We start from the raw sequence: 12254 nt of genomic DNA on the forward strand, positions 1-12254 counted from the left end.
TTTATTGGTGATGCAACAGAGAGAGGTATAAAATCATCCCCATTCTTAATCTTGTGTTCAGAGTTTCTTAAAAAGCATTTTTCTACTGAACAACACTACAGCTACATTCAGTCCCATAGACTATAGAAAGTCCAGACAGTTACTAAGGCACTTCAACACCTGGCATTGGTATATGTCTTTCTGTCTGCCTAGGAATTTAACTGGACATTCTTCATCCAAGGTGTCATGTCTTCAGTAAGTATTCAAGTTGACCCAGAAGAAGAGCTTGTTGTATATGGCATGCCCTATCTGCAAGAGCTGAAAGCAATTATCTCAAAGTACTCAGCAAGGTAAACAAACTGGAGAACATCCAAGACAAGTCACAGAAGTATTGTGGAAATGTAGATTATTGGGCCCACTTCCTAGTTCTGCCAGAGCTTCTCTGGGAAATGACACCACTTCACTGTCACTACGGGTAACGTCTTCTACGGTCCTAGGGTCCCAAAGTACTGTGGTACTAGACGTCTCACCTGCTCACATGCTTAGAAAAGGTTAGATGGGAAGAAGAGAAATACATCACAGGCTTGGCTCTTGTTACACTTGAGAAGGAAAAAAATTAATCCCTGAACAGGCATGGTAGTAAAGTCCTCAGTCTGGATGCCACTACAGTCAGTCAGCCTGTTAAATAAGAAGTCACCTGTAGATGCTAGGAAACCAATGGCTGGCAGCAGTAATTTGCTTTCTTATCTCCATTCAAAATTTAAGATACCCCTCCGACTGTCCACACTAGTGTTGCTTTATACAGGGATTAAACTCAGCTTTGCTTTCCCACGCAGCACCATCCAGAACTACCTCATTTGGCGATTGGTAATTGATCGAGTCAGCAGCTTGAGTCGGCGTTTCAAGGATGCTCGGGCCAGCTACAGGAAGGTATGTCCTCTCATCCTAAAGAGACTGTAGAGCATAATACTGGAAGAGAGTCCCACAGTCACCAAAGCAAGTCTTTGTCAATACAATGACATTGTTATGTTGTGTAGTCCCCAAACAAATCTAAGAACAGCAATGGAAACCTATGTCTTAGGTTAACCTCCTCTTTAGGCAATGATTTATAGAAGAGATGCATAGGCATCCTTAATCCTGAGCTGGTTTGCATTGCAGGCACTTTATGGGACAACACTGGAAGAAGCCCGATGGAGAGAGTGTGTGAGTTATGTCAACAACAACATGGAGAATGCACTTGGAGCAATGTATGTCAGGGAGACATTTGCTGGTGAGAGCAAGAGGATGGTATGTAGTTTACCCTTTGTACTATTGTACCTCCAAAATGTCTACAGTGCCCATTCCCCTCCATCTGATCTCCCAACCTGTTTTGTCTGTTAAAGGTATAAATCAGCCAAGAGTCAGAAGGCATAAGAACTCATTTATGATGCTCTTTTAAAAGCAGAGTACCGTGTTTTAGAGCATAGAATTTGGGGACATCATCTTTCAGTAGGAAGCTTTGCACACCTCCTTAGTGGTGCCTGGGAAAAATAGAATGTAAATGATTAATTTCCTACCGCCTCTCTTTCAGGTCCGAGACTTAATAGATAAGATTCGGGAAGCGTTCATCGAAACGTTAGATGAGTTACAGTGGATGGATGAGGCATCTAAAGAGAAAGCTCGTGAGAAGGTCAGAGATAACAAAGAACTTCATGAATATGAAGTCTTTGGAGTTTTGTAGCATCACTATTCCCAGCTCCTCTACAAATGAGGGGAAAAAGCTTTGATGTTCACTATCCTATTATCCATTATCCTATTACATTGTCCTTTTTAATCCTTTTTCAGCTCACATACATTTTTATTTCCTTTAATGAGTCTTATGTACCAAGTTAAGTGAGGAAAGAAGATGGTACCCAGTGCATCAACTAGAATGACAATTGAATACAATGCAATCCCCTAAAGAAAACTTTTCAAATTTTTCATTGACTTGAGGGCCATCAGCATTGTTTCAATAGCAAGCAAAAAAAAAAAAGGCACTAAGTGAGGGTTAAGACAAATTACTGTTGGATGGTGCTGAAAGGTCTGCAAGTCTACCAGAGTGGCTGGACACCAGGAGATGAGGGGAAGCCTGTATGTTCCATATTAAAAAAAGTCTCACTAGGCAACAGAGTGCATTTGAACAAAATCTTAAAATATTTTCATCCAGTTTTTCACAAACAAGTGGACAGTAACAGTAAAGCATTTAAACTATTATATATATTGAAACTTAAAAAACCAACAACAAAACACAATTAAGAGGAAACATTAAACTCTTTTCTTCTAGGCAATGGCAATTAAAGAACAAATCGGCTATCCAGATTATATTTTGGAAGATCAGAATGAAAAACTAGATCAGGAATACACCAATGTAAGTATGCTGTGCATACCTCAATATAAAAGCCTATGCTTATTTCCTTGCCAGTTGAAATACTTACCTGTGCAACTGTAATTTCCAAGTGACCGGCCAGCATACAAACATGATTGTATTTGCATGTTTTATAAATAAATGCATGCAAAGAACTAACTGTTAAATGATACCTTGCAATCAAAACATTTTTTAACAAGATACATTCAGTGGCATGAGGAATTCCTCTTTCTGCATAGCTTACTGATATACTTGGATATCTGTTTCTTCAGTTAAACTTCAGTGAACACAATTACTTTGAAAACATTCTGGAAAACCTGAGAGCTGGAGCCCAAAAGAGTTTGAAAAAGCTTCGAGAGAAAGTTGACCAAGATATGTAAGTTTCCAGACTGCATGCTACAGACACAATCTGAACTCTGAAATAATGGTTATCATGTTTAAGTCATATGCTATGGATAGCCAAGAATGCTTATGTCTGAGGTCTTATAAGTTATTTCCTGGAATTAAACAAGTAGTTCATTTCCTCTTGTGGTAGGAATTCATCCATTTCCCTTGGAATCTCTCTAATCCTTCATCAAGTTGCTTCCCATTCAGATATTACATTGAAGCTACTTAACACAAAAGCAGTAACAGATCTTTCTGACAACTCAGCAAGGAGGAGAGGAGATAAGCAGTATCACAAAACTTCTAAAAAACAGTCAGGGGGAAAAAAGCTTACAATATTCTGGCCGGAATTCTGTTGGAAGTGTACCCGATCTTGGGGAAGTTGAACACCAGCTCTATTTTATGTCTATTTCCAGCCAATTCCTTCATACTGCACCTAGTAAAGTCTAAATATATTTTTCAGGAAGTTCCTGTCATAGGTGCAGTTTGGCTGCATCACGATCCCTTCTTTGACTCTGTGAACGCATGCCGAGTAAGTCTCGGGGCTTAGCCTGCATTGCCCTAGCTGTTACCTCACAGTTCTCCACTCTTAGGCAAATCCTCAGCTAGTGCTAGTCTTAAAACAACCAAATAAAAGTAGCATGTTCATAAACTGTTACTAACGGCTCCAAAGCGAGCAGTTGGCATCACTAACCAGCAAGAAGCATTACTACACAACATCACCAGGACGACCCCTCCAGCCCTTCAAGTGCAGTTGAGCTCCTGCCAAGCCCACGACATGGATACGTCCCAGAAGCCCTGGCTTGCATGTTCAGAAACAAATGCCTTGGAATATGACCTGATTTCCAGACCTATGAGCTAGCCAATCTGAACTTTTAATAGTCCAGTTAGCTTCCCGAGCCAGACACCTCCACCACAGCTATCTTGCTAAACTACTGCTGAATACATGAGTGACAGATATGCTGTAATGGAAGGCAGAAGTAAGGAAGCTAATACCAACTTGATGTGTTGTTCACTAGTAGGATTCCAGCCTGTGTGATGCTGGAAGAGAATGTCTTGAGACAAAGGAAAGTAGATTCCAGTAAGAATTTCAAACACCTCTTCACAAAATGTAGAGTAACACCAAGTTATTAATAAGCAAGTAAATGAAAACTCTCCAAAGGGAAGCATTAGTCAAGTTAATTGTTGCAAAGCCTATTTATTTTTTCTATCCCTTTTCCTGCAAAGTGTTTGTAACTCTAAATGTGAGCACGTGATGCAGACACTTAAAAACCTCCAGTGAATTACTGATGAATAATTCACTAAGGGAGTTTTCTCATCAGTCCACTAAAAACCAGAGCATTTTTGTCTGCTTCCTCATTTCTTGAGGACTCAATCATGGTGCTCCTCATAGGAAAAAGTTTTTGTGCAGCATTGGTTTTCTTAATGCACAAACTGCTTTATAGATCACTGCTGCCTTTTCCAGTCTGTCTGCAGAGACGGATGGTAGCCCTTTAGCCAAAATTCCCAACACCTCTGCTCATTCTAGGTGTGGTTTAAAGCACATTTGTGGGAACATTTTCATGGATTCCTGAATTAGGCCTTCTTTGCCTGGTAGTTTGATGGGATATGAAATACCAATAATTTCCACTTTTTCCATGTAATGAACCATATCTTTCTAGTGATGTCTATCCAGCAGCTTGAAGAGTTTCTCCAAGGAGACATGAAACCACTTATCACTCCAGACTACTGTTTAATTAAACTGAAGGACAGTATATAGCTAATAGTATGAGCAATATTAGCTCATCTTGGGGGGGGGGGGGGGGTGGGGGGGTATCTAGTTATTACAAGCTACCTGGCCAGCTACAAACATTCCATATCAGGCATGCCAAGGAGAGGCTTACAAACCAAGAATGTGTTTTCACAACAGTCTGGCCTTGAGAATTTTTCAAAACAGTTTTGTTCTGAAGTGCTCCCTCAAATTCAGAGCCAGATTCATACTCCTCCTCTATGCACGTGTTATACACAGGCTAGTAGCTATATCAGCACAGCCTGTTTCTAGTACTTATTCCTGGTCCCAGGCTGTGATGAGCAGTCCTCTCTGTTCTGTTAGTCCAGAATAACCAACTTTTCTATATCTTTCAGTTTTGATATGCACTGTATTTCTTAAGCAGGAAGTTTGATGCCATTCCAGAGCAGCCCACAAGCAGTTATGTCAAAATAATAGCAGATACAGCAACTAGGGCATCTACAAGATACTGTAAGGACAAGAGATGTGGGAAGAAGAATCTTAAGCTGATGCTGCTGAATACTTATGATAAGTTCATGGCTTCAGATTGTTACAGCATGGTTCATTAGAGCAGGCTGACTAGAAGCGTACATCAGAGGTAGAAGGGAAGGAGAAAGACAAATACAAAGAATAAAAAGTTATCTAGCTATTGGAGAGAGTTTCTGGAGGAAGCCTATTTAAAAATTACTTCTCAAAGTTACAGTCATCACCTATGAGATACTGGACTCCAGATACAGCCATATCCAACTGTGATTATTCAGTTTTGATTTTTCAACAGACAAGTTTGGTCTTAACTTCCAGTTGGAATAACTGCCTTCTACTGCTCAAAGTGTCCTCTAAATGCCAATTTTCCTTTGAATGTAAACTATTCATTTCTTCTGAAGCTCAGATAGTGTTAAACAGCTACCACATTCCACCCTGATGTAGCTGTTCAACATTCAAGAGCAAAAGCATTTTTCACTTTAACATGGCATTGGTTTGGATGAAAGTTGCCCATAAATGAGACACCAGTTGGTATTAGTATTTCTTTACAGCTGTGTTCAATAGCACCCTTCTTCCCTAGCTCAATCCTTTCCTTATATGCAGTCTGCATTTTTAAACAATAATAATGCAATAAAAAGAATGTATAAAAAGACCCCATGTCTAACCATGTGCAACATTTATTTTTAGATGGATAATTGGAGCTGCAGTGGTCAATGCATTCTATTCCCCCAATCGGAACCAGATAGGTAGGTTTACAACAATTTTAAACAGCTGCATGGAACTAATTAATCACTTTTTGCACCACAAGGGAACAAGCCTGCTATCCAGAGGCAAACCTGCCTTACACAAATTCTGGGCAAGGTAGACAGGCTGTTCTTTTCAAGCAGTTGCTTTGTTGATGAATATTCAACTTACTCCCACCCACCACCACCACCACCCCCCCCCCCCCATACACACACACTTGGCAGGCAAACTTTATATACTGTAATTGGAACAGCCTTATGTTTGAAAGCCTGAGACCATAACTGCTACTACACGAGTGCCAGCTTCAGAGACCAGAGAATGCTCAGTGTGTTCTGGCTGTTTGTACTCATGTTTCCACATTCCTGATAAACATACGGGCAGCTCTCCAGTTTGTTATCTGTACAGATGGTACTGAAATTGTACTGAAAAGAGGCATACAAGACTAAAGACACCTGCCTTTGCTTACAGAATGTCAGATCTATGAGATTTTGCAGAGTTGCTGGGCTGACCTTTCTTGTTCTTAACAGAGAAGATCTTCAGACTTAAGACAGAGCGAACCTGCCTGGCTCCTCATGTTCCCTGATCTCTGAGCTGGTGCAGGTGGCCAGAGGTTCAGGTTAAGCCTGCAGATGCTGTAGAGTCCTCACTGAATTCTGAGCTCCCCAAACAGGAGAGGAACCAAATCATTTCTACTAAGTGGCACTTATTCAAATTCTCAGACTGCCAAGTAGATCTATTATTCAAGTACTGCCAAATACCATAAGAGGAAAAATCCATGTTTTTTTTAGGCCAGACAGCAACCGTACCCTGCACACAAGGCAAAGGGCAGAAATGGAAAAAAAACACAACCAACCATCACAAGGGAAAACATAGATAATTGCTAAAAGCAGAAACATCCAAAGTGCTCAGAATTTAGCCCTCTAGCCTCATCGGAAAGAGCTGCTTTCCATTTGTGTAGCTTCCACTTACCTCTGTATTGCGGGTACAGTAAAAGCTGTGGCGAGTCCTTCAGCCATAGCAGGGCACTCCTTTAGCTTGCTAGTGCACATCATCCTGGAGCTGTGCTTGTAGGCAAGCTCAGGCTCCCTATTTATCCACAGTGGTTCTATGCTGATCGTAATCAGCTGCGAGCCAGCTTTCCAGGCAGGGAACTCAGATCTTAAAGGTGAATGGTACCTCTACAACTTTGCCCTTGTAAGTAATATGGAAGTAACTGGTTTAAGCAACTTGAAGATGAATATACAAGCCAAAGATCCAAGCACAGCTACCCACAATAGTGTAGATGTCAGTTAAATCCCATTTCTTCCTGTCTCTAGTTTGAGGAAAGTAATATTCCACACTACTTTCAATTTCCTGCTTCTGCCTTACTGCAGTCGGTCTTAACATATTTCTCCCCAAAATTGTATGGATAAAACATTCTATATAGTAAAAAAGGTTTTTGTCTCTAAATGAAATAGTTGCTATATAATTTCGATATCTCACTTCTTATAAAGTATCTTATTAGAATGAATTGCTTGTAGTCTTAATTCCTCTAGAAATGTACGTGCTTTTCATCTTATGTACATGGGATGAAGACTAAATCCCATTAATTCTATATAAGGCTTTTGCCAGTAGACTGAAGGAGGATAAAACTTCCTCCTGCCCCCTCCACCCCAGACTGGCATCCAAGTGCAGTTGGTGGTCTGTGGGAATTACTGCAGTGCATGTTTTACACACCAAGTATTGTTGGTAATCCACATATGGTTGCTAACATTTCTTTAACAGAAATAACGCAATAAAACATCCATTAGTTCCCCTATAAAATGGCTCTAAACCACAAACTGTACCTTTCTCCAAAAGACAGTTACTAAACATTTTGTTCTTGACTTACTGCAGCGTACATCATAGACCAAATTAGGCTAAGTTGAAATGTAAGGGATGCTTGGTTCTCAAACAAGGAGATACAGTAGTTGCAGATGTGCTAAATTAAACCTTTATTACCTTGTCGTTTCCCACTTATCAAGAGAGAAACAATTTAACATGAGGAGGCATGATGTTTTTTCTAATAATTTTATATTTTATGTCCCTTCCTGATACTTAAACCAAGCAAACAATCTGTCTGCAAAGTATGCAAAAATAAAGCTACCGTACAGTATCTCCCTCTCTCTTCTCCTCTTTGCAGTTTTTCCTGCTGGGATTCTACAGCCCCCCTTCTTCAGCAAACACCAACCACAAGCCCTGAACTTCGGAGGGATCGGGATGGTTATTGGGCATGAAATTACTCATGGGTTTGATGACAATGGTGAGAAGATAACTGAGAAGATATTATTCTTTCAGTTGCACTCATTACACTGTAAGAAATCAAAGTTACACACTGCTGTGACTGAAGTATCCGTGGACACATGACCACATATGCGCTAAGTCACTATCTGGAAGCAGTACAGGCACACTATTAACATTCTGTCGAACATTTTGCAGTGATTGTTTCATGAACTAAGCATGTCAGACAAGAAGTAACCATCTAAATCAAAGGAGAAAAGAGGGGAAGAAGTGCGGCTCTAACGTTAATAACCCGTGCTACACTGGAAGAACAGTTGCTCAACATAATCTCACTCAAAACTTTCCTTTTTTTCTTGGATTTTCATACAGGTAGGAATTTTGATAGAGATGGAAATATGTTTGACTGGTGGAGCAATTTCTCAGCGATGCATTTCAAGGAGCAGTCTCGTTGTATGGTTTATCAGTATGGGAACTACACATGGGACCTGGCTGGAGGACAAAATGTAAGTAAAAACGACCATTTCCACACCACTGTATTTTATATACAGAAAAGTAATGAATGTAAGTAGAGAATAAGCATAAACCCCCACATACTCAGGCTAATTGTTCTGGAAATCAGATACAAGGGTTGTTTCTTGTAAATTAGGGATACTAGCGTAGCCTAGAAAACCAGCGATATCCCCGTGCAGTTGGGTTAATGGTGAACTGGGCCATGTGTGCTTTTGCTGCCAGACCCTATGAGGTGTTTTTTGCAAGGGGGAGGGAAATCTGGTGTTTGCTCCTGTACTTTGCCAGTCCTGCTAGCATATGTTCTGCCCAGCAGCCCATATTCTGTTCATTCTATACTCATATATATTCTCTCTGTTCTAATCTACAGCTTTTACCTTATTAATTTTTTATTTTCATTCTCTCCTTTCTTTGCCCCAGCACAAAGTCACTGCTTCCTTCTGTTCCAGACGTGACTGTCTATCTGTGATGTATGACTGTGCTTCAGCTTGTGCTTCTTAGGGTTGCTGATGTTACTGACTCTAGAGTAAGTGAATGATGATTGTTTTACAGGTCAGTGGAATAAGCACATTAGGAGAAAATATTGCAGATAATGGAGGAGTCCGACAGGCTTACAAGGTAACGTTCAAATATACTGAGAGTGAACTTTACCCCTGGGATTCAGCAATGGGGTTACGTGTTCTGTCACACAAAAGTTGAGAATTAACATGTTGTTACCATAGTCAAACGCTTAAAGCCTCAATTATCTATCTAGAAGCTATTGTCGCCATAGATCCAATCCCTGTGTAGGATTGTTGGCATTCTCGCACCCAGGAGAAGACCACCTAATTCTCCTGGCTATAGTCTGATACACTGCAATGCTTCATGCTGCATATCTCTGTCTCAGGTAAATAAATAGGCACAGTATTAGCTAGGAAAAAGGTAAAACCCCCTCCATTTTCTAAAGCCCTTAATTCTGAAAATGGCAGCTACAACTTTAAACAGCTTGTCACATGGCAACGGAGCACTAGTTTCTTGGCAACACAGTTTGGTGATATTATGAAGCAGAGCAACTTTTTTTTCCAAGTTTATTTCTCTCACACTTTTCATCTTTGATCTCAAAAGTGACACGTCAGGTAGGACATGAAAAGAATAGATGGAAATACCATCTCTTTCCCAAGAGGGATACAGATCATATCTACCAAAATACCCATCTCCAAAAGCCTAGCTCTTTTGTTGCTTTCTTCACACGTTTTATAAGCTTCGGGAAAATAACACCAAGAAGTCCCTTCTACCTTCCTGCTATTTCTTTTTCATGCAGCTAGGAAGCAGAATAAAAATACAAGGGTTGATAATCTCAGAACTGCCTGCCTCTTTCAAGGTAAAAGGTTGCTTCAACCAGTCAGTTATTTTCAAAACAAGAGAAATGCAACTGGTACTTCAGAGCACTGCCTCCATGCTGCCGTTGAAAAACGATGTTGTTCAGCATGGTTTTATCTGTTACAAACACTATCGCGTATCGCCGTATTTCTCCTGCTGTACCAGGGGAAGTCAGCTTCCAGGCTCAGGCAAGTCCAGTATCTCTAATCCTCCAGGTTTGCAAACCATCGTTAGGAATAGGAACACAGTGTTTATCAGCACAAAGGCTCCTTCCATATGGAGCTCAGGTGTGAGCATGGAATGTTCTTTCCTACAAATAATCCTAACAGACATCATGGTAAAACTTTTTATCTCTGGTGTTTTGAATATGGCAACAGTTAAGGGTGTTTGTAGAAGAACATCCTGAATTTTCAGAAATCTAAACTGACAATTCTGACTCTGAGGGATACCATTAAAATTAATTACTTCATTAAAGTGACTATGTACTTCGTTCTAAAAGCTATTAGAAATGTAGAAGAGTAGTGTGGTATGACGTAAACTGCCTGCGTACAGAATCCTCTGATGTTCTGCGGTGCTGAATGTATTTTTACCCTCAGCTCTACCTTTTATGTTTTGTGTGCTTTGGGACTAGCTCAGCAACTAAGAGGATAGGTAATAGAACGTTTGAAATTAAGCAGCGTGAGGACACATTAACTTGTCTCCATTATGTCAATATACCTAAAAAAAGAAAATTGGCCAATTAATGTGTAACAATAACAGGTAATGGATTTAACATTGAGCAAGGTTATTATCTGCTATTTTATGAGCAGTTACCTGAAAAGACAAAAATCATCACCATAGATCTGTGGAGAAGACTTAACACTTCATTTCCAGATAGAAATTCCTATAGAAAAAGTCATGGGAAAGCTGATGATTTTACTTCAAACTGGAGTCATGGGAATTCAGTCTCCATAGCATTACGGATTTACTGTATATCACCAGCTCTACTTAAACATGAGACTAGCAGTAACGCTTTGTCATGCTTGCTTGCTGACACGCAGTAGCAAACTAACGCTCCGTTGGGGTGGTGGCATACCTTTCACTAAAACGGTGCGTGCCACCTTCCTGCAGGAATTCAGAACAGGTCTCCAAGTGACTCCATAAGGAACACGCATAGCTTCTTGCAGGGGAGGTCAGCTGGCCAACAATAGCTACTCCTCTAAAACTCTACTTCCATGTAAGAGTTTGGTGGGTTTTCTGGCTTTAGAATAGTTTTCAGTTCAAAGATTACTGTATTAAGAAGCCGAATGCAAGTTATCTTTGTGTTTCATTCTTTACTAGAAAAGTCAACGGAGTACTTACGATGCTAGCTTTTTCATAAAATTAGCTGTACCATTGGTATTAGAAAGATAAAAACTAGAGAAATACAGAAGGGAAGACACATTGATACACATTGTGACTAAAATCTCTCATCCCAAAACAACATTCAAAGTATCCATCGTGCCTGAATAGGCCATCCTGCTGCTTCTCTGAATCGAATCTTTGCTCATTTCTAGGCCTACTTAAAGTGGCTGGAACGGGAAGGGAAGGAGCCAAAGTTGCCTGGACTGAATCTGTCCCACAAACAGCTTTTCTTCCTCAACTTTGCCCAGGTAAAACCACTTGGATGCAGCCACTACATGCTGCATGAAAGTACAAATTAGCTTGCCATTTCCTGTAAATATTGGTTCCACTAACATTTATGAGAAGACTCCTTTTACTTTCAATACAGACAGGGTTTCATCCGTTTTTTAACATGTGCTGGAGGAACCTGAATGCTTGAGAAATACCGAGCCAGCTGCCCTGAAATAGGAATACGTACTCAGGTCACAGATGTTGCTACAGATTCCACTTACTCTCCTCTATGCCACTTTATTACAATGCAGAATCAAGAGGTTTGCTGAAGTGAATTTCACCCTTCAGCCTGGATGAGAAACTCCCATGTGTTTACACTCTTAGAGTTACAAATATTTAACAGTAGGTCAAATATTTGACAGTAGGCCAAAGCACTTAGTGCTGTGCCTCAGACTCTCCAACTTCAGCTTGAGGAAACACACAGGTGAAATCAAGATCCCAAAGCATCAGATCTTGATCCAAGAACTTGATAAAAGAAAAACTAATTAGTAAATAATTGTATCTATTCTGCCTCCTCTATAAAACGTACTCCAAGTGTATTGTAACAAATTGGGATGGCTCCTAGGAAAAACTTTGAAAAACAGTGAGAAGTCCCCAGCATGAATTCCCTTCAGTCCTGACCCACTAATGATTAATCCTCCTTGTCCAGGTTTGGTGTGGTTCCTACAGACCAGAATATGCTAGCCAGTCAATAAAGACAGATGTTCACAGCCCTCTGAAATACAGGTGGGTTTT

At 40.3% G+C, this 12254-nt stretch overlaps 1 protein-coding gene across 2 annotated transcripts in view; it reads left to right on the plus strand.

Moving 5' to 3' along the window:
• The window catches only part of MMEL1 (membrane metalloendopeptidase like 1), a 29450-nt gene that overhangs the window by 15719 nt on the left and 1477 nt on the right, over nt 1-12254 (plus strand). For both annotated transcript variants that reach the window (XM_010304984.2, XM_075773177.1), the window contains exons 11-22: nt 193-329; nt 816-909; nt 1138-1266; nt 1550-1648; nt 2282-2365; nt 2635-2738; nt 5685-5743; nt 7903-8022; nt 8370-8503; nt 9060-9125; nt 11402-11497; nt 12169-12245. In XM_010304984.2, coding sequence (XP_010303286.1) covers nt 193-329; nt 816-909; nt 1138-1266; nt 1550-1648; nt 2282-2365; nt 2635-2738; nt 5685-5743; nt 7903-8022; nt 8370-8503; nt 9060-9125; nt 11402-11497; nt 12169-12245 — 1199 coding nt within the window. The remainder of the gene's footprint in view (nt 1-192; nt 330-815; nt 910-1137; nt 1267-1549; nt 1649-2281; nt 2366-2634; nt 2739-5684; nt 5744-7902; nt 8023-8369; nt 8504-9059; nt 9126-11401; nt 11498-12168; nt 12246-12254) is intronic.

The sequence above is a fragment of the Balearica regulorum genome, chromosome 21 (genome assembly GCF_011004875.1).
Source record: "Balearica regulorum gibbericeps isolate bBalReg1 chromosome 21, bBalReg1.pri, whole genome shotgun sequence".
Lineage (NCBI taxonomy): Eukaryota > Metazoa > Chordata > Aves > Gruiformes > Gruidae > Balearica > Balearica regulorum.